General features: G+C 41.3%; 1 protein-coding gene across 7 annotated transcripts in view; it reads right to left on the bottom strand.

Moving 5' to 3' along the window:
- The window catches only part of ect2 (epithelial cell transforming 2), a 71,223-nt gene that overhangs the window by 3,270 nt on the left and 44,468 nt on the right, over positions 1-23,485 (bottom strand). For 5 of the 7 annotated variants that reach the window (XM_031877424.1, XM_031877429.1, XM_031877425.1 and 2 more), the window contains 10 exons: positions 22,766-22,876; positions 20,908-21,004; positions 20,568-20,649; positions 18,440-18,518; positions 16,629-16,748; positions 15,170-15,308; positions 12,593-12,747; positions 10,976-11,083; positions 7,885-8,019; positions 4,124-4,684 (listed from right to left, as the gene is read on the bottom strand). In XM_031877424.1, the coding sequence (XP_031733284.1) occupies positions 4,145-4,684; positions 7,885-8,019; positions 10,976-11,083; positions 12,593-12,747; positions 15,170-15,308; positions 16,629-16,748; positions 18,440-18,518; positions 20,568-20,649; positions 20,908-21,004; positions 22,766-22,876 (1,566 nt within the window). In that variant the 3' untranslated portion in view covers positions 4,124-4,144. The remainder of the gene's footprint in view (positions 1-4,123; positions 4,685-7,884; positions 8,020-10,975; positions 11,084-12,592; positions 12,748-15,169; positions 15,309-16,628; positions 16,749-18,439; positions 18,519-20,567; positions 20,650-20,907; positions 21,005-22,765; positions 22,877-23,485) is intronic. The other 2 variants (XM_031877430.1, XM_031877431.1) reach the window with 1 other exon arrangement.

Raw genomic sequence — 23,485 nt, 5'->3', positions numbered from 1 at the left:
TACATTACATGTGAGAGAGAAGTGTCACAAACATTGAGCTGAATGAATGAGCAGATTACCGGCTGCTTTCCACTGGCGGGGAGACCATGGCGAGGGCCGTCCGGTCACAATGCAAACATATCGGACCCTCACCACACACCTGCCAGAACTCAGCTCGGACGCTAACGAGCTCTTGATTTGTGGGAGTGGGCATGAAAACGTCTCACACACATCAACAGATTGTCCACCCTTGCATGCAGATCTATTCTCGCTCTTAACACTAAAGTTTACCCAGATGTGGTTTATATTGGAGCGCATTGAAAGGGGCTGATCACAACACTGTCACAGCAGTCTTTCACCAGCTCCACGGGCTGTACATCCAACCGGAGACGAGCAGAAGCTACAGCAGTCTCATTGTATTCAGCCACTCTGCACTGTGATGCAGAGTGGCTGCCTGCTGATTTCATCTACACTGCGTGCACAATTATTAGGCAACTTGTATTTTTGAGGATTCATTTTATCATTGAACAACTACAGAGCTCTCTGTCAATCCAAAATGTTAATAAACCTCAAACCTGAACATTTAAGAAAGTAAAAGTGAGGTTTTGGCTTTCTCAGGAGAATATCTGTGTGTGCACAATTATTATGCAACTAAATGAAAAACGAAAATGTTCCCATCTCACTTGTTTATTTCCATCTGTTAAAGTGAGAATAATAAACAAGGTAACTGATGGCTTCTGGTCCTGAGCGTTGCAGGTGCAGGTTTGCTGCTGGGAAATAAAAGAACATCTTGACGTGTTCGACCCACAGACTGTTAGAGTGCCCCATTAATAAAGGTGGGTGCAGGAGAGAAAACTAGTTTTGACCTCAGTGAAAATATAGTTTTTGAAAGGCTAAACGTCAACAAATATGGAGCAGAATATTTTGTTAGATAAAACATGTTTGAACTTTGAAAATAATTACATGAGATAATTACAGAAACAACGACACGGCGCGTTGCTCACTGTGTTTCAAAGAAAGGGTGGGGGGGAGGTGGAGGCCAATGTTTGTCAGTTAATAATAGGTATGATAATAATTGAAACGTCAACGTTATGAAGGACGCATCAAAGCTTCAAAATATTGGATACAGCCCCAGGTAGCGATGACTCGAACAGCAAAAATGTCTGCTCTCGTCATCAAAAGGTTTGTTGATTCTTTGGACGGAACAAAGTGATTTGTAAGCTGTGTGAGAAACAAGTCGGGACTAAAGATGGAAACACCACAGAATACGCTAGTCTGCCACCGACTCCATCCACAAAGAGCAGCCAGACCTAAACTCCTAGCACGGAGAGCAACCACCCCTCAATCACTGCAAGGAAAGCAGAGACAAACGTGGGAGACGTACCAGGTCAGTACTACCGGTGGACTGAGCCGATTGATCTCACAATGCCCATACATTGAGTCTCTCTATGGCTTGGTTTTTTTGGACAACTATTTTGTATATTATTGTTCTTAAAACAATATTGTCAGTGGGGGGGATCTTTATACACAGTCTATGGTTCAAACCTGTTTTTAGGAACGGGATGTTCTGTTTTGGAAGGACTGCACACGGCACCACACTTTTGTGTACATCAGGGAGAACACAACTTGAATTTGTGTTCATAATTAAAGCTCTATGGAGGACAATTCTCCAACACGCCTATACCAATCATGAAACCGATTTGATGGTGGACAGTCAGACAGCCAATGCAGAACATATGGGACTACTACATCATCTGATCTGATTCATATTCATTTTATTAATTTGAAATCCAGAGTGGGGAGAAAATATTGCGGTCATCAGGATCTGCTATCTGTTCCCGGTTCACCCATCTTGTGGCTCTCAGAGATGAGAGAGTAGCTGATTTTCACCTCTTTCTTACACACTATACATATTTAACATGCTGGGGCTGTTGCTTTTTTAAGCATATGAAATGTACAATTAAGCCACCCTCCCCAATCATTTTATTCTATTTTACATAATTAAAGTAATACAATGATATGGTTCAGTTATCAGTCAGGAGGCCTCCCATTAACTGCTAATTTCGATTAGCAATCCTAATGCAGCAATGAATGATGTAAGACATACATCACACCTAATTAAAATCTAATGTGCCGTTATTTGTGATAATAAATTCCCCTGCTCAGAGCGGCTGACTTCATCTTCTGCCAATACCACAGTAACATGATTGATGAGGCCTGGGTTCTCCTCCAGGAGGAAGACGGGACAGCAAAGTGTCTGGAGTTTAACATCCAGAAAAATGGACACAAAACCTTTATAGACAATGGGGAGGTAGACATTTTTGGGACTATTTTCATTGTCTCAATCATGTCTAGAACATTCCCAAAGTCAGCTGAAGAAATTCTTTAGCCATGCTAATGACATGGCTTTAGGGACGGTGTGTCTGTCTGTCCTCTTCTTTGACCCAAACTGAAATGTGGTTCAGACATTCATGGTCCCGTCAGGATGAATTCTAATAACTTTAGTAAACCTTTAACTTCTAGTCTAGCGTCATCAGATAAAAAAAAAAAAAATTATATATAAACAATTTTCAGCTGATCGCCATGACCGGCTGGCCCGTCTCATCATTTTTTTTATATATAATAAAATAAAAAATAAAAAATCCCCGGACGCCTTTCATAGGCAGCCACTGCTCCCTATATACAGGGATGGGTCAAATGCAGAGACAAACTTCCCCCTTACCGGGATTAATATAGTATAATGAAATAAATAAAAAAAATATTTCAGGAGTGTTTCCGGTCATATTTATGCATTTGTGCCACCGCTGCTTAATTTTACATCACACAAAGCAGCACAGACAGTAACGTGTCTCTCACACGCACACACTCACTCACGCACACAGAAAATAGGAGTAAAATGGATAATTAATTTCCTGTTCTGTTGGTTCGAATGAAGAGGCTTCTGTATGGGTCATAGTGAAATGGTTTAATGATCTCCAAATAGATAACACTGTCATGTGTCTGTTGAAAGCCCATGTCACAAGCAAGAATAGCTTTCAGACTGGTAGAGCTCTGTCCATCTAACATGGAACGGGTTAAATGGCTGAGGTGAAGACGGAACATTGACTTAGCAATCACAAGTGGTTCAAATGTGGGACAGATGACACGTGACCTGCCACCACAAGTGAAAGATGAGAAGTCATAGACCATAGATACACTTACGTTTGAATTCCAGGGAGCTGTTTTTGTGTAAACTAGCCAAAACACACAGAGCTTGGGATCCACAATCAAAGGCATGCCTTGACATTTACATTTGTACTCTTGATATTATCTCCAACTGTCACTTATTAAATGGTAGATGGTAAATGGACTGTACTTGTTTCTCTCTCTTCTAGTCTTCTGACCACTCAAAGCTCTTTACCACTACATGTTACCATTCATGCACTGATGACAGGGCTACTCCATATTAGTCCCTCAACTTCTTTCTGAAGTAGCTGCTTTGATTAAAAGAAAGACATCGGACTTTAACTTAGTAACACCTTTTAATGTCAATGATTAATAATCAGATCAAGCCTTTATAATGAATATGAATTTCCCTGTACTAAACGGTAATGTTTAAAACACCTGACAGTTCAGTGAAATATTCTATATGTGACGGCATGCCTTTAAAGAAGCCATTTTCCCCTGAAGGAGAGCCAGCGTCCACCTGGACAAATCTCTTTTATGTCACAGCTCTACACCAACTCAGATCCTTTATACCCTTTTGTGTTCAGCCCAGTTATTGGCACCCACCTAGTGAACATTCCCAGCCACCACCATCAGTTAGTAACCCGGGTGATTCATACCAGCAGAGCAATTCCAAATCAACCCTTAAAATCTCTGCCCTGTACACAATCCCAAGTAGGGAGCAGCATTACACCCCCCCTCTCTTATCTAACCCTTGAAGTTCAGAGTTCAGCTGAACAGCGGAGCCTCATTAATCTGATGCATCTTTTCAAAGGGCCTCAGCTTCTAAGGAGTTGATTTGGGACTAGAAATGCACCTGTGGCATTTGGATGTTAAAAGGCTAAAGAGTAATCTGCAGGTAATGAGGATTAATATGAAATTAAAAATGGTATTGGTGCACCCCTAGTTGAAACTAGACCACAGTGATAGGTTTGCTCACATCAGACTCCAGGACTGACGTTTAGAGCAGAGTCTCCCTGCGAGGACTGGTCAGGGCAGCCTTGCATGGGTCCAAGGGGGCTTGGGGATCCCTGTATGACTCAGAAAAGGTCCTGCCTATGACATTAACAGGCTGATTAGCCAGGAACCTTGCCTGGAACCCCACTGAGGGTAGGTGTCTGGACACATGCTGGCTAGATTTTGGTTGGGAGCTTTTTGAGTTGAGCTGAATGAAGTTTCGGACAGCTGGAATCGAGGTGGAGTTGGGAAGGGTTGAAGTGGTGGACTGTTGAGAGGTGTCGGGGCCTGAATGAGCTGGTGCTGGTTGGGACAATAGTGGAGCATGAAGGATGGACTTGGGTTCTTGGGTGCTAGGGCAATAGAAGGGGTGGAGGCTTTCGTTAAACTCGGGGGCAGGGTTTGGGGGTGGGCTGCTGGGGGTACGTATACAGACTGGGACCCTGGCTCTGACTGGAGGATGGTCCAGAGAGTTAGAGCGCTGCACCACAGCACTGCTCTTGGCAGAATCACTCAAACTGAACGTTGAGGCAGAGCGAGACATCTAGAGCACATAACAGAGGGGAGACACACATGGAGCAGGGATTTACATATCATGAAACAAAACCTGAAAAACAAGATGAGACAAGCAGAGAATAGAGACGCTGAAACAGAGCTTAAGGAGAGAGCATATCCTCAGAAGGTAAAAAAGACAGAAACAGATGAAAGACTATATAAGGCTGTGTATCACATGAAGTAAGTTAGAAATGTTAGGAGTTTAAGCAGATCAACAAAGAAAGGCAGGGGACATTTAAAATTGCATACCTAGACAGACTGTAGTTTTAAATATACAATGCACAACAGCATACACTGTTAAATTGATAAACACAGGTTCAAAAGAAAGCTGTGTATCTCTACCGTGTAGCATCTCTATAGCGCATCTCTACCGTGTAGCGTCTCTATAGCGCATCTCTACCGTGTAGCATCTCTGTAGCGCATCTCTACCGTGTAGCGTCTCTRTAGCGCATCTCTACCGTGTAGCGTCTCTATAGCGCATCTCTGTAGCGCATCTCTACCGTGTAGCATCTCTATAGCGCATCTCTACCGTGTAGCGTCTCTACCGTGTAAACAACAAAAATAAATTCAGAAACACGTTGGGCCTCATTCTCGAACATCTTCCGAAATGTTTTCTTACGGACTTCGGAAGACCAACGTCAGAAAAGATCTCTGCCTGATTCATGAACGCCTGAAAATGGGCTCTTACACAGCCAAAGTGTTCTCAGCTGTGCTCCCCCAAATGAGGATTCTTAAATTGAACACGTGTTCTCGTGCACCTGGATCTGCATACAGAAACACCCCGCCAGCTCCTTATAAGGGCATGCAACTGAAGAGACGTGTGCGCAATCGACAGACTCCACATGCAACGCGAAAGCAACTTTAGACTGATTAAAATCATGTCAAAGCGGAAAGCGAGCACCGGTCGAGTAAACTGAGACCTAACTTCACCGGTGCAGATACTGTTGCAGAATGTAGATGTGTCCTTACTTACATTAGTTGCACTGACTGAGAATTTTGTCAGTGTTGTGTTGTAACTTCAGTTGATAAATACAACAGTTAATATTGGTAGATCATCCAGCCTGCTCATTACAAATGTGTTTTTTCTTCATATTGTGTGCGGTTAACAAATAATTTCCTTTTTATGTTGCACTGAAATTTAGTGATTTAGTGTGTTCTTGGTCACATCAATTTGAAAGCTGGACCAAAGTGTTCGATTTCATTCAATTATAATTAGGCCAAATAAAAAGCCTCAAGTTGTAAGTACAGTCTGGACAGTCTTTTTCTCTCAACACCTCAATAGGTAGATCTTGCCTGTCACCAAGGCAGAGGTCAGGGATCTTGGGCTTAAAAAGGTTGGTGACCAATGGTGTAGCACATCTCTACTGTGTAGCACACAGTATCTACTGTGTGGGAGCTAGTCCTGGATGCTACTATATCTGAATGTAGGCTAATGTGTCCTGCTTTATTGGATTTGAGTAGGGATGACCTGATCATGTTTCTATTGTATTTTCCTACATAACACAGCTGCAGTGCACACTTCAAGCACATTTAAAGTTATTAAAATCAATACAATGTTTATGCTTGACAATTAAATAGCTCTGCATTGCATTAAAAAAAATTGCCTGCATCCAAGCTGTTGTTTATGGTTTTTTTTTTCTTTCTTAATAATGAAGTACTCTTTAAATTAACAACCCCTCTCTGTAATATTTGTGGCCTAGCAGCTGTCTAGATGGAATTTCTCTCTCCCTTTAAACGTGTCCTCCGGTGTTTGTTGCCTCAGTGTAGCCTTTGCCTGAGTTACCTGAATGAACTCTACTCCGTAGAGGGTTTATTTTTGTCTTCTCTACATCTTTTGTGCAGATTACATTAATAAATGACTCTTATTGGCTTTTTGCTTTCTGAGATTTTGTCACACTTGCTGCGTGGTGAGTGTGGTTGAAAAATAAAGACTCCCACACTAAGTGACATAATTTAGGTAAATATCAATAAACTGTCTCATACTGCATTTTGCTTATGGTGTGTGTGGCCCCCTCATGCACATGAGTGGAACTCAGCAGAGTGGGGGAGTGTTGAAGAGTTGGCAGTCATTGTGTTACTGTGCATTACAGTGTTAGTGTGACAGTTGACGTGAAACAAAAGATCAGGCTCAATAAAGCCGATACGATCAGTTATATATTGCCTTTAACGGACCTGTACAGATCTTTGAGATCGGATCATCCAGAGTTTATACTCCAGCAACCTTAGCCAAACTTGTTGTCCTCTACATGGATCATCCACTGGTGAGGTCTTTTACCATGACATGTCTGTAGCCGTCGAGATACATTTTATAGCCCTGTCCTCATTAGCCAAATTGTCTCAGCACCCACATTAACTTTCCTTTTCTTTAGATGCAGCAGTTGTGGCTGAGACTCACCTGCTCTGTTTGTATTAAAGGAAGTGCCAACTGTGAAAAAGGATAAAGCACACTCTGCTGCCAGTGTTGACGAGGAATTACCTGAAGCCTGCATTCTACACAGCAAACTATAATATGCTAATCAAGGAAACGAGTTACAGTCATGGACCAGTTTATACATTAATATATAGCAATATTAATCCTTCAATTAATTAGATTGACATCCTTGTGTCATTGGAAACAAGGTAACGAGTAAGATAAGTGACTAACAAAAGTGAGTAAACGGTGGGAATTCGATTTTTTTCTTTAACTTCTTAACATTTCTCCTCCTCTTCTTCACACCCACTTGTTTAATGAAAATAGAGTATCATGAAATGAGTCATTCAAACACTGGCCATAACACAAAACATGTAGGAAAACAAGTATGGTAACTACTGAAATAGCAATCCTACAAAAGAGCAGAAAAAGTTGCTTTCACATTTAAGAGCAGAAGGCTCTTTTCCTGCTTTTAAATCAAGCTCGATCAAATCAACCGACACCGGCTGAAAGCTGCTCCATCATGGATTGATGGAGAGATCAATTGTATGGTTCTCAAAGGGAGGAAGAGATGGAGAGAGAAGAAAAGAAGTGAACAGATGGACAGGTAGATGGACAGAGACACATCCCAGTATTAATTGTGTTATGCTGTTGATATGAAGGAGACAGAGTAGACACATTTTCAAATTCAGGAAATGTATTTTCTGAAGTAAGTAAACTTATATAAGAGAACATCATGTCCTTTCCCCCACAAGTAAATATGAACAAAAAATACTTACAGCCAGCGTGGAGCTGCTGCCGAGGCGGTTTTCACAGCTCAGCCTCTGGGTTTTCTCATCTGGAGTACTGTTGGCCATGAACGCCCTCTGGATCGCACGCTTTGGGGTCTTGGTGAAGGAAAAGGCCCTGGTCACCTAGCACGCACGCACACGCACACACACACACAAAATCTTAGCAATGTACACTCAAGGGCCACTTTATTAGGTACACCTTGCTAGTAGCGGGTTGGACCCTTTTGCCTTCAGAACTGCCTTAATTCTTCGTAGCATATATTCAACAAGGTGTTGGAAACATTCCTCACAGATTTTGCTCCACATTGACATGATAGCATCACATCCATGATGAGAATCTCCCGTTCCACCACATCCCAAAGGTGCTATGTTGGATTGAGATGTGGTGACTGTGGAGGCCATTGGAGTGCAGTGAACTCATCGTCATGTTCAAGAAACCAGTCTGAGATGATTTGAGCTTTGTGACATGCTGCACTATCCTGCTGGAAGTAGCATCAGAAGATGGGTCCACCGTGCTCATAAAGGGATGGACATGGTCAGCAACAATACTCAGGTAGGCCGTGGCGTTTAAACCATGCTCAATCGGTACTAAGGGGCCCAAAGTGTGCCAAGAAAACATCCCCCCACCATTACACCACCACCAGCAGCCTGAACCGTTGATACACGTCAGGATGGATCCATGCTTTCATGTTGTTAACGACACATTCTGACCCCACCATCTGAATGTGGCAGCTGAAATCAAGACTCATCAGACCAGGCAACGTTTTTCAGATCTTCTGTTGTCACATGTTGGTGAGCCTGTAGCCTCAGTTTCCTGTTAGCTGACAGGAGTGGCCCCCGGTGTGGTCTTCTGCTGCTGTAGCCCGTCTGCTTCAAGGTTCCACGTGTTGTGCGTTCAGAGATGTGTTCTGCAGACCTCGGTTGTAACGAGTGGTTATTTGAGTAACTGTTGCCTTTCTATCATCTCCAACCACTCTGCCCATTCTCCTCTGACCTCTGACATCAACAAGGCATTTTGGTCCACACGACTGCCGCTCACTGGATATCTTCTCTTTTTCGGACCGTTCTCTGTAAACCCTAGAGATGGTTGTGGGTGAAAATCCCAGTAGATCAGCAGTTTTTGAAATACTCAGACCAGCCTGTCTGGCACCAGCAACCATGCCACGTTCAAAGTCACTTAAATCCCCTTTCTTCCCCATTCTGATGCTCGCTTTGAACTTCAGCAAGTCCTCTTCACCACGTCTAGATGCATAAAGGCATTGAGTTGCTGCCATGTGATTGGCTGATTAGCTATTTGTGTTAACAAGCAATTGAACAGGTGTGCCTAATAAAGTGGCTGGTGAGTGTATATTGGATTGAATGGGATCAGCCACTTCATTTTGACTATCTTAGTATCCGTCACAGCTGAAGATAATTATACAACCTTTTCTTTATTCGTCCCAAACACTGCCAACAAGTACTGCAGGTGATGTGCATGTGACTGAGGACCATCTGTACTAGACATTACATGGTCTGAACAACAAAGGTAACAGCTTTCATTAACAACGTACATTTGATTTATTATAAGGGTAATGTGCACTATGTAATGATAATAATAATTACAATATAAAAACATCCAAAGATACACATGTCAAAAGACTTATTTCTATATAGTTTAGCAGCAGCAGGCTGGTACTTCATTTGTAATGCTTAGATATTGTCTTCAACTTGTTTATTCACTTTCTTCACATATTGATTTAACAAATATTATCCAGTGCTGATAACTATTTAGATATGCGAGATAAAAACTAAAATCTGATAATGAACGCATATTTATTTCACATTAGGTTCGTAAGAGACAAAGTTATGTTGTGAATGAGACACTGGGCCACCAGTTGGTTTGTAGACTATGCTTTTGAAGCCCCAATCTCAGCATTTTGGCCATCGCCATCTTTTTTTTGTTTACAGTGTTTACTGAGGTAATGAATCAAATGAGAAGTAGAGTCATTTTCTCACAGAATTCTATACAACCAGAGGAGTCGCCCCCTGGTGGACAGTAGAGAGAATGCAAGTTTTAAGACATTTCCACATTGGCTTCAGTTTTAAGTGTAGAAGATGCCGAATGCCGCAAATCATTTAGGTTGCAGTTTACCTCTATGTACGTCCAAAATATCATCGCTTTATCCTATTGGACAATTGTGAGAAATTATCATAATTAGCAAACGAATTCATGATTTGTGGCCAAAAATGTTTTTTGTGAGGTCAGTGACCTTTGGCCACCACATTAACAGTTCAACCTTGAGAGCAAGTGGACGTTTGTGCTAACTTTTAAGAAACTCAGATATAACGTTCATGTAAGGATGGATGGACATTCAGGCAGACAAGCTGGAAACATAATGAAAAATAAATCAGGAAAGCAAATCGGTGTCATACCAAGTCCTGACACTTTGTACTGACCGCTTACGTGGAAAAGAGCTAAAAGATGACAGGCAGAAAACCCAGGGAGCATGCTGCTATCTTAGCTTCCAAAAAGTGAATAGCCGTTGTGACAGCTCGTGAGAAGGATCAGCATCTGACAAGCCATGGTTTTTATAAGCGGCCAGACATTTTGCCATTAGTAGTTCTATAATGTGCTTTTATCTGTTAAAGGAGTAGTCTCCCACATAATGAATACATGCAAAGCTATTTCTTGAAGAGATAACAGCTGTTGACCTCTGCATATGTGTCCATGTTTAAATTCAGCGCACTATGAATGAGGAAAGAAACTTTGTAGCACCAAGGAAAAGAGAATTGGTCAACTGACAGTCTGCCCCATAGCCCTTCTTTAATCTGTTGACCTTCACTGCACTCAGTGCTCCCTCAAATGTGTCTGCTTTAGAGTCAGATATAGCGCTGATGACAATGTTGCATATCTTTTATCTGCTTGTTCCAAAGATTCACACGGAACGGCAGTAGTGTACCAACATCTGGTTAAAAACTAGTTTCGCCGACTTCACTGCATTCAGCAGTCTGAACAACGCCTGGCTGCTCCACAGGTATGTTACCGTGACCCACCACTGGAAGAGGTGCAGTTGGGCAGGTTGATGATGGGAAACTTTACCTTTTTAGAGGTCTTCTTGATGGCCCTGGAGGCTTTGCTCAGGGTGCTGTCCATATCCTTGGTGGTGACATGTAGTGAGTCTGGGTCTGTGCACTGAATCAGGTCTTCCTAGTTACCAGACGAGAAAAAAGAATACATCATGACCTGAAGTGTGCAATTCACGCAATCAATGCTGATAGATACTTTATGTTTTGTGGTAGGATACACAGTCCTTATTTCTCTCCCCCCCTCCCCCTGCACTGAGCTTGTTAACAAGCAGGGCTCCATCTCGTTGGTATTCACATGGTAGCGTTGACCCAGTGAAAACAGCATTAAGAATGCAGCTGCGAGGTGGCAGGCTGAACAGAGGCCAAGATCGCCCCCTGCTGCCTGCTCTGCTTAATAATAGAGTAGACAGCCTCACCTCCATAACCATACTCATATCTTATTAACTCTTAAAAATAATAACTCATAACCATCACGCCTAATCAGCTCATAACAAGTCAGTTTTCCATAATCTCCCCAAACCATTTAGGGATACAGTTGGGGATGTTCCGTTTTTCTTCATCATGAAAAGAATAAAACCAACTAGGAACTGGGAGAACTAATAAGAATTGTCTGTGTTTCATGTTGTTCAATGCTATGAAAAACACATCAATGAGCCACACTGCTGCACTGTTCGCTACACAATAGATTATTTCAAAATTAATTTCAATCCAATTCATCAATTGCTTTTGGAATCACTCGCTAGAGCAGCAGATGTGTATTAATCCACAGCTGAAAATAGTCCCCAAGAAACACACTATTCCTGTATGAGTAAGTCTGTGTTGAAATTGGTCGACCCTCATCTACCTGCATGCATGTCTTTTATTGTTTAGCTGCGTCCGACTGATTTATTTATTTCTCGTACTCTGCATGCTTTTATGTTGTGTGCCTCTGACATGGATGTTTTTTAGTGTCTAATAATGCAGCATAATATTGTAATCTTATATTCTGTTTTTAGGTTTACTTTGTAACATCTGCCTTGGGACTACAGATGAAAGATAGCCTCTTGGCTAACTGGCGCATTTACAGCAATGCTTTTATTAATGTGCACTGTCTCTTATCAAATAAACCAATAAAGAAAGAAAGAAGTGCCGTGTGTGACGATGAGTAAGCAGTCAGCAGTAACCTTACGGCCGTGAACGTAGCAGTGCAGTGTGTACAGTTGATTTCTCTTCTTAATAATTATTCAAATTAAAAATGTTCGTGAGTTCTTTTCAACTGACTCTTTGTAGAGTCGGCGGCCCAAATGTCAATTAAACATTCGGTCTCCTCCTCTACGCTTGTGCTACTCATTTTGTTTTATATGGTTCTTTCTAACAGCCGGCCAGAACTTCCTGTTATGGTCCGACACTAGAAACAAACTGAACCATGCGCCTTTTGGTTTGGATCACCAGAAAAGTCTGAAGTTCAGGGCCGAGGTAGGTGTGGAAGGGCTTTTAGACTGGACCAATTTGTTTTTGGAGAGGAAAGGGCTCTTCAGATTAAACTGCTGTTGAAGATTACAGAGCTACCACAGCTTCCTTCCCTGCCTGCCACTCTGTCAAACAAGCCATTATCTTCTCTTTGTGTGTCTGTGTGTGCGCAGCTTCTCACCGCATCAGCCTTGCAGATGGTGTTGGCGACATGGCGGCACAGAGTTCGCAGCCAGGCGCTTTTAACCGTTTCTTCCCCGGCCAGTTGGAAGCTGAACAACAAGTTCTCCTGTTCAGTTGGAGGGTGAACCACCAAGGCGAATGCATTCACACACTCTGAAGGGAGGCAGTGAGAGAGTGAGAGAAGGACAGACAGTGATGGAGAAAGAGAGACAATAATGAACAGTGACAGAATGAAAGGAGGAAGAAAATTGTCCAGTGAAGAGATTGAAATGAGGAGAATGTGACAGAAAAGGATGAGCATGATCGAGGAAGAGTGTTGGATGGGTAGAAAAGGAAGAGAAACAGATGGAGAGATAAGAGCAGGCAGAAGTGGTGGAAGAAAGAAACAACATGCAAGACAAATTCAGTGCTCCATCCAAACTGCATGGACATCAATCATCAGTGTTCCCTGTGTAAAGATAGCATTTGTCAGAGAACATTGTGTTCTCACATGAAACTACAGGGGCAGACAAAATAAAGGAAGTGCCAAATTATGTAAGAAACAATTGCTATTGGATCCCCTTCACTTGTCAGCGTGTCATACTAATGTGGGATCCTGGAGCTTTTTTCCTGGAGATAAAGGTTTAATGATATCCAACACTGCTGATGAGGAAGGCCTGAGACAGATGGAATCAGTGAGTATGGTGTCATCTCTGCCTCACATTTGAGAGCAGCAAGCATTACGTGTATAATTAACTATGAAGATATAGTGTAGTAGTAACCTGAGCACAGAATAAAGTCACTGGCCCTGTGTCATTGTTGTAATCGGAGCTTCTCTGAACATAGTCGGGCCTTTTAGTGCACGTGAGTGTGTGCCACTGGCTAGCTCATGCTCGTTGCTCTGCACTGCTCTCATACTGCTGATAACGCCGGAAGCTTAGCACCCACATTCTGGTTCCCCCAGGTAAACAATGTTAGCATCATTAGCCACTAGCCGCCTGCTCAGCAGTCTCCATGTTGAGCTGTGTGGAGGCAGTAATTATGCTCAGAAGTTCATATTGAGCATCTTTAATAATGAGATATGTGTGGACTTAACATTTTGTTTCAGACAGAAAAGAGTATTTCATTCTTCAATGTCTGAAATCACTGTTCACTCTACACTCCAATGTCTAAATGTGCTGAAATGTATGCTGCATTACGTGCCCGCAAAGTGTTCTGCTAACAATATTTAACTGTAACGTGTCACATTCTACAGATGCAAAAATTGTAACCTCGTTCTCACTATCGGTACCGATTTTGGAGCAAGCTCAGCTGTTCACTCCTCATTGTGATGAGTTATTATGTCCATCATGTGGAGCAACACTTGCATGATATGCAGGAGACCAAAGAGGAATAATTGAGTATAAAATGTGAATCGAACAGAACGTTGCCACTTCCAAAATTGTTTATAGATCTAAATTTTGCTCCCAAGTGCACCAGATGCATGCATCTAACTTTAAAATGTACAAAACATTCCTATCGCAATATGTATTGCAGAAAAAAACCTGCAATGTCAGTTTTCTTTCCAATTTCGTGCAGCCCTACTTGCTGAAATTATTCTTCATGTTCATATTGGCCGTTAAAACCTTCCGTCAATGTAAAACTCTGTGAGGCTCCAGCAGGTTTTTAGTATTAAAGTGGTGCAGGAATGAGTCCTAAAACCTGGATATGAGTCAGTTCCCGCATCTCGCAGTCAATGTGTATTCTGGATGCGTTTCTGGTTAGATGCCTGAAATAAAGTCTGTGGTTAACACAAGCTGAAGCGATTGTAACGTTGTAAATGAACACGAAAAGAACACTTTCACTCGTCTTCAAAAAGGTCTAAATGAGACGACTAAACGTCATCACGCCTCTACAGCCATGTTGTGTACTCACGCTCATGTGACCCTGGTGTAGTTTATTTATAGCCCACAGATCATATTTCCTGCAAAATCCGATGGAATATTCCTATTGGATTAGGTCATTTTATTTGTTTTCCTAAATGAAGCTCGACATATCCAGTATTGTCCCATTGAGATTCAAAATATATTTTCAGAGGCAGAATAAAAGTTCCACACAAAAGTACAAATAACAAAAAACAAAACAGCAAAAGGTTAACGATATTTCATATTAAAGAGACAAGTAACAAAGCTAAAACAAACAGCATCACACATTTGATGTTTGTTTTCTCCTGTTGGTGAGTTAAAAGAGATGAAGACCAGCTACAAATTCACATTCTTAAATGAAGAAATTGCAGAAGTGAGCTGACTCAGATCTCAGAGCGTGGAGCATTCTTGAATGAACGTATTGTGAAATAGCTTCTGTAATGTTTGAACAAATTGAGCTGGGATGTTGGAGTTGGTTCGTCATTCTTTTAAGCATTGCACTATAATAATAAAAATAATAATAATAATAATAATAATAATAGGGACACTCCAAAAGACACCGATTTGAGTGGTTAAACACAAGGGAGTGCAGATTGAGAGGGAGCCATAAAACACCCTCAAATGACATGCAGATGAAGTGATAAGCAGTAGCCTCATTAGTTTACAGTGTGGGCATGCTGTCGCTGTGTTACCTTCCGTGTCCTGCAGGTCCAGCACTCTGCGGATCTGGGACAGCGGCATCAGTGCGATGTGTTTGAGCGGGGGTGGTGGTCTCGTCTGTCCCAGCGGACTCTTAAATGTATTGATCACCTTGTGTCGCTTCCTCGCGATCTGCAGAGACACACACACACACCTGACAGATGCACAAAATAGACAGCCACTTTGGAGGGGAATGGGGAGAAAGGCAACTTGTTTGTGTGTGTGTGTGGTTGCGATTAAGAATTGAGTGTGGGTGCATTTTGCAGTGTGTGGGTGAAGCCGCTATCGGTTACTTGCCAATAAATCAATGAGGCCTTCATAGAGGTAAACGATGCAACTCATTAATGCCACATTAATTAGATGCTGAGAGAGAGGAGGTAGGGAGCGAGAGAGAGAGATAGGGGAGAAGATGAAATAGGGCACTACACCGTAGGTCAGTGTTATTTTGGCAGTGTGAGTGAAGAGGGGGACAGTGGTTATATGAATGCAAGAGTAATCAATGACGTGAGATGGAGAGGAGTAGTGAGGCCACCCACTCTAACACAACATTCCCTCATTATACATCCAGGTCTACATGGAGGACCGTCAGACACAGACACACACACACACACACACACCTGAATCAGCGCAGCCACCCACCTCCTCTCATTGTGTTTGTGCGCGGCTTCTTTGCTAATTAACTGATTGTGTCAGCAAGGACAGACTGCACACAGGGATTGATGACCTTTTCAGGCCCTTTTTGTATTCAATGCTGCGTGTGCACATGAATCTCAGCATGTGTTTAAGAACATGCTGAGAGCCATGCTGCGTCTCGCTTAACCAACAAGGTACACAGAAAAGGTATTTATGGTTACATCACTGGTTAAATGGTATCAGAGTTGAAAGTGGTGAAAATAGAAAGCACTCTACTTATTGTAACTACATTTAATAAATTATGACATTTATAACTGCCCCTTTGTGTCTTTCATGTTGTTTTAATAGAAATACACAATCTGCTGCTAAAATGACTTTCAATTATCTCTCCGCATCCAACAATCCAGGATGCAGCAGAATATTGGATATGAATGAATGGTGGGGAGGGTGTAAATTAACAAAATGAGAACTACTCCTTTCAATTACATTTCATAAAGATAGTGTAATAAACATGACAGTACATGTAATTTACTATTTTAAAAAGGTGGATTTAGAGTTAAGTTACTCTGTTAATTAAAGTGAATTGTGGATAAGCGTGAAATAATTGATTAGTTTGAAATGAATGACCATTTTTAAATGTTGGTGTGACTTAGGCCTTTAAAAAGGAAAGAGTTAATAGACTTGAAGAGTTCAAGATAGTCCAAGTCTAGTCTGGAGTCTTACCTCCAGCCCTGACCTATGGTAAAACAGGTCAAATAGGTGTGAACCTTTTCTGAGTGAGATTGTCAAACCTTTCTTGGTGTTTGTGTGTATTCTCACCTCAAGGCAGTCGTTGAAGAGGAAGAGTGTGACATGTTCCCCACGGTCACAAGGCTGGTCTCCCAGGGCGATCGTTTCTACCCGGTGAACCAGAGTGCGATGGGACGACAGCAAGTTGGCCTGCAGAGAAGACAAAGCACAGAAAGTAAACGGGATGTTTGAAGAATTACAGAGATGAGGTTATATAAGATAAAAGAAAGAGAGATGTTGACTGTGACCATAGCGACATCTATGACTGAAATACACTAATCAAGATGGGAAAAGGAAGTGCGAGGACTGGATTAAGGGCAGGAGACCTTGAGACAATTACCGGCAAAACATCTTCCGCCTACCCAGCCACACCAAACGCCACCAAAAGCTGCGCTACAGCCCCAGGAAGAGAGGCAGGAGCTAAGCTAACCCAGCTTGGACCTAAGGCTACTCCACTACCAAGCCTGCTCCTCCTGGCTAATGTCAAGATGCAGGAAAATGAAATGACAAAACAACCGGATGGTATTTTTACTGTGGCAGGAGATATGTTTCATCGGAATTCCATCAGCAGGTCCACATGTCCGCCAGAGGAAACAATACACTGGACCATGTTTACACAAACACATCACATGTCTCTGCTTTTCTGGCCAATGTACTCCCAGCTGATTAAACAGGCCAAGCCTTTAGAAAAACTGTTCCAGTGTCAACAGATGAAGCTACAGCAGCTTTACTGGACTGTTCTGAGTGCACAGACTGACACATGTTCAGACATGCCGTCACCAAGGAGAACCATAACAATCCTGAGGAATATACACCAGTGACATCATATGTCGGCAGATGTGTTGATGTGGTGATCACTAAGACAATAAAATCATTCCCCAACCAGTAAGCCTGGATGATAGAGAGGTGAGGGTCCTTTACTGAGACAGAAAAGCTGCCTTTCGGCAGTCAGCTAGCGTCTGGCCCGCCTCCAATGGACCGGCCACCGTCAGTGCACACAACAGATGTGAGAAGAATCCTGAAGAGAGTGAATACGAGTTAAGCTGCTGGGCCAGATAACATCACTGTGTACTCAGAGCATGTACCCACCAGCTAACTGATGTCATCATTGACATCTTTACTGTCACAGGAGAGTGTGTCTCATCTGAAGGACCGCCCTGTGGCGTACACCCCCATCCTGATGAAGTGCTGTGAGAAACTGGTTCTTCAAAAACAACGTCCCAGCCAGCCTGGACCCTCACCAGTGTGCACACAGAGCCAACAGATCCACAGAGGATAGCAGCAGACTACACAGCAGCTTCTCTCCTCAGGCTGAGACTCCATCAAGATGTTGGCTTTCTCATTAGCAGAAAGGGACTACATTGTCGCTTCGTTGTGCAACCCGATACAATTAGGTACAATTGACAATAAATGAACCTAGAAACCTTAAACTGACAGCCAAGACTGAAGACAAAGAGGCACACATGGGATAAAGTCAACACTTTGGAAGGTAGACGGGAAGGTTGTTGAGAAAAGAGTCGGTTTTCACACGGGACCTAACCTATGGTCCAAAATTAAATTAAATATAAATCATTTCCAGATATCATCATCATCATTATTAAATTATTTAATACCACAATATCCAAAACGGTAGAAATCTTTCACTCTTCTCTAACGCTCACACATCCATATTGTATGAGAAGCCAGTAATAATGTCTCCCAAATCAACAAGTTCATTGATGAATAGCTGACAACTGGTACAAAACATCATAGTGTCACTGTCTGAGCATGTTGAATATACTTGCACATCTTACTATGGTTTGACTGATTTGTACACAAACAGCAGCAGTCCTCAAACTTACAGGACAGTCAACCACTTCATAAACGACATCAAAGATCTGCTTCTGGCCTTCAGTCCTCCTCTTGTCCTCATTGATGTGACTAGTGGGAGAAAAGGGAGAAGCAAAGGATATTATTTTACATCTCATCTGGTACTGAAACTATGAACCAAGAAATCCATTAGTTGACCAACAGTGACTCAAAATTCACCAAGGATGTTTAATTAAACATAGTAGAAAAGGAAAATAATCATTAGCTGCAGCTCTACTTCTGGTTATTAGTACTAGTCTCTAGTCCAGGGGTCTCAAACTCCCGGCCCACGGGCCGAATGCGGCCTGCCAAGTCATTTTATGTGGCCCGCGATTCCGCCAGTAAAAAAAAAAAAAAAAAAAAGTAAATTGTTTTTTTTTTTAAAGATAGACTTGATAATAAAAATATCCCCATAGTCGAAATTATGAGATAGAAAGTCATAACTATGATAGAAAGTCATAATTCTGAGATAGAAAGTCAAAATGATGAGATTGAAAGTCAGAATGATGAGATACTTAAACACAGTCACAGAAGCAGCTCTTTGGCTGGTTACTGTACATGTGACATGGAAATGTATTGTGAGTACATTGAAGTCTACTTTAAACGTGGCTTTAAAACACATGAAATACTTCACGTGGGATTATGCAAACGCACCCTTGAAAGGATTTTAAGCATTGAACAAAGTCAATGTAATAACTTGTGTTTGATATTTTCTTTAATAGTTTGATCTTTGATAGAGTAATGTGGGTTTCTTAACCCTACATTAAAAGGATTTAAGTTATAATGACAGAAATGTGCTTAAATATATTTTACATTTATATAACTGCATGTACAATATTTTTACACTTGAATAAACAATAATCAAATGCAGAGACAGTTATTTAACAATATGTTAGGAGTAGTTACATTTACAACCAGCCCTTTGTGGGCGACCATGATGCTGATGTGGCCCGGAGTGAAAATGAGTTTGAGACCCCTGCTCTAGTCGCTGTAATAAAAAAAAGAAACCCGTAGTTTTTCTCTACTAACATTCATTTACTAATGAAAAACACATGAGACTATTGTTAAAGGTTGAATAAATCCAACTATGTCACAGCCTGTTGGTGGTTGGTTGCTCATGGTTGGGACAAAACGATTTTGGATAAGCATTTTGGGGTGTTCTAGAGGACCCCTCAATAATGAATGAAAAATGAATCACATCTCAATGAAGAATGTCTATGAAATAAATGAAGCTTCAAAGACAATAGAGGCACTGATTCACGCAGCAGAGACAACATATTTAAAAAGGTGAGGCGATTGTTTAAAGCATCATCTAGTGACCACGCTCATCACAAGTGGAATGGGGTCGGGGTCTGTCTGATTGAGCTCAGCATGTGACACTAAATGCATTAATCCAGTTAGTTTAAGGCTCGTCTTGTATCAGTAGCTGTGTGATGTTCATCAATGACTGACTGCTCAAACATACAGGTTTGTCCTGGTTCTGAATGAGGTGGAGGTGCTACCATATTGATCCTATAAACAGATGCATGTGCACCGTGCCTTCAACAGGCGTAAGGTGGCCTTCGGGCAAACATGATCATAAACGCCAGCTGGTGATTAAAAACTATATTCAAACATGGAACGGCAGGTCCGCTCTCCATGTTTATGATCGATATTGCGTGATGGAAGCAGCACCACCACATCGCTGCTGACATTACATAATTACAAAAATCCACCAACTGATGCGCTTGTAGAGAATAGTGTGTTCCATGGAGAGAGTTTGGTCGGATATTTGTATATAGAGTTCATGCAAAGTAGAGCAGCAGGTATCCCCTCCCTGATATACAGGGAACCATGCATTCATATTGGCATATTTAAGTCATACAATCATTTACTGTAGTAAAATTAACTATTTTATTATAGAATATAATTGTACATTTTTGCACTGAAATACCAGGCAGTTAGGTATGTCATTATAAATCTTCCATCAAAGTCACTTGTTTCTCGCTAAATCTTGGCTCAACAACGGTCAGTTATTACACGTTGAAGCCACATAACGCTCGAGTGGAGAGAGTTCACATGAGGTGTTGGAAATGATCAAACATCATCACAAAAGACAAGGGTGAGGTCACGCCAACTCACGTCATGACTTCTTTCAGAGACTCGATTGCTTTCTCCAGCGTTATCTTGTCTGGGTTGTCATCCGACGTATGCTTCTTTATGTCTGATGAAACGGTGGAAGAAAAGGAAAGTTTGGTAAAAAGTAGACGGACAGGATGAGATGAAAATCATGTGGAGAAAGGAGAAATTACAGACGGGTATCAACAGGAGATAATAGAGGAAGGAGACAGGTATGAAAGGGGAAAGATAAGGAGCCAAAGACAATCAACCACATAATTAGCATACCTTTTTTTCAACACAGGTGTGTGTGTGTGTGTGTGTGTGTGTGTGTGTGTGTGTGTGTGTGTGGGGGGAGAAATACCGTTAAGGAGAAGGGCCACACTGGGCAGTCTCTGTACAGGTCTGATGAGCAGCTCCACCAGCGTCTGCCTGCCACAATCTGGCTTAGACTGGTTAATCTGTCGAATGCAAGCATTAGTGTGCGACAGTGTGTGCGTTTGTGTTAGCGTGTCGCTAACACAAACTCTGATTTGGACACAAAAGTTTGCACTGCATGTCAACCACCAACAAAATGAAGGTGGATTCGCTCAAGTCCATCTGTTCAATGGGCCTTTTTTGCGGATAGCAGACGGTATCTTCACTACTTTGTGCACTTTTAACTCTGTGACCACACAGATAAAAAAGGCTGTCTATGATTCATGATACATTTATTACTGTGAATCTGCAGCAAGACAGCAACCTTCATTTTATACATTACAAACATATTTGAACTGTAGTAGTGATACCAAATACTGCTTCAGTTTCTCCAGCACAAAAGTGTCCAACTGTCAAATACTCTGGTTGAAATCCAGATAATTAGACTTGTGAACCCTTCTTAGTGTGGATTGAGTGGCAGCGTTGTAAATAGGAGGATTTATTGCTCTGTAATGATCTCTCCTTCCATCCCACCGCTCTGCTGTCACAGTGCCACGGCCCAAGTCCTTTCTTTCCCAGAGGACGATATTTTAATAAAGAAATGAAGAAATAATAACAGTGCTACTACCGTCGCTTTCACTGATTGATATGTCAAATGTTGCTGGCGTAAGTCTCTACTTAAGGTGAATTCTGCTCATAACTTGACGGCAGGTCTGTGTGCTCTCAGCTGGACGGCATCTGTAGCCAAATATATGGATAGATCATATGCTGAGAAACTATATTTCTATGGTCACATGCAAACAAATGCATACATGACATTTGACCTCTGCATGACAAGAAGAACCAAGATAATGATTCATATAGAGCAGGGCTATTCAGTTAAATCCAGTTAGAGAAATTAAATAAAGTACAATTCAATAGGATTTCTAGAATATTTATTGAACTGGAGGGATTATAAATAATAAATCATCCAATAATAAAAATGTTTTCTCAAGCCAAGTAAAATGAGTACTTCATTAAATAATAAAATACATAACGAACAAAAATGAGCATCTTAACATAAACACGTTTTGTTAACCCTTTCACATCTTAACTGAACAGCTTCTGTTCTCTTCTATCCCACTCCACCACGGTCTCTTGTTCAGTGAGCTCGTCCTGCCAGGATTTCACATTGAACTAGAGGTATTATAAATAATACATTTAATCACTTCAGACTGATTTCGAGCTAACAAAAGTATAAAAAAGGTAAACTCAAGCATAATTTTTCATATTTATTTTTTCTCAAATTAAACACTTCATTATAAGATGCACATTTTTTCAAAAGCTGTTAAATGCAGCCCTTATTTTACTTTAAAAAGGAAAAAAGAACAGTTATTTATTATTATGATATTTATTATGTATAATCCCTCCAGTGAAATGTGTAAAAACTGACAATAAATACTGTAAACTGCAATTGTCTTTTATTTATTTAATTGACAGTCAGTCATTTTAGATTTTTATTAAAAGATAATGGGATAAGATAATGTGTCAACTCGCCGTGTGTGAGAAGAGAAAGCACAACGCTCAGCGCCCACCCGTGTATTGTTATTGTAGAAAATGAGTATTGAAACCATTTCAAATGTTCAGTATCGTTATGTATCAATACATCGATATTTTCTAATAATAATAATAATCTTTGTTTCTATGAAGCAGTGTCTTATACATTTGGTTTTCCTGTTTTGTATTTTTTCTTTGCCACAAAATCCACCTTGACGTGCCATCCACCGGTCATGGAAACAAACACGGTGCAAGTACAAAGGTTATACCTTGAGAAAAGCATGGAAGCGTGGCTTTTGTTTCTCACAATGAACAATTGTCTCCTTGCTCATTTCAAAGAAGTTGACGAAGGGTGGGTAGGCCTTCACCAGCTCTTTAGACTGGAGAGAGAGAGAGAAGAGGAGGACAGGTCAGAACGATCCACACACAGACAACATTACATTACAGTAATTTAGCAGATGCTTTTATCCAAAGCGACTTACAATTCAGATTCTATCACATTTCTACACCATAGGCACAGCTACGGGAGCAATTTTGGGGTTAAGTGTCTTGCTCAACATGAGACTAGCAGAGCCGGGGATTGAACCGCCGCTGATTGAAAGACGGCCCTGCTATCCACTTAGCCACAGTCGCCCCAGTTACAACAATGAGGTTCCACAGAGAGGAGAGACAGAAACTGGTTTCTAATCTAGTCCCATGAAACAATGTCCAAGGGCACACCATAATGAATGGTAACTGAACTGCAATCATATAGCAGTATTCTACCTTACTGGACAAAGCGCTTTATTATTATTATTATTATTCACCCACTGACACACACACACATATATACACATACATACATACATATACACATACATATACATACATACATACATATACATATACACATACATACATACATATACACATACATATACATACATACACACATACATATACATACATACATATACACATACATATACATACATACATATACACATACA

The sequence above is a fragment of the Anarrhichthys ocellatus genome, unplaced genomic scaffold, assembly GCF_004355925.1.
Source record: "Anarrhichthys ocellatus isolate YVR2014 unplaced genomic scaffold, GSC_Weel_1.0 scaffold136, whole genome shotgun sequence".
Lineage (NCBI taxonomy): Eukaryota > Metazoa > Chordata > Actinopteri > Perciformes > Anarhichadidae > Anarrhichthys > Anarrhichthys ocellatus.
This window is presented reverse-complemented; position numbering and strand designations above follow the sequence as displayed.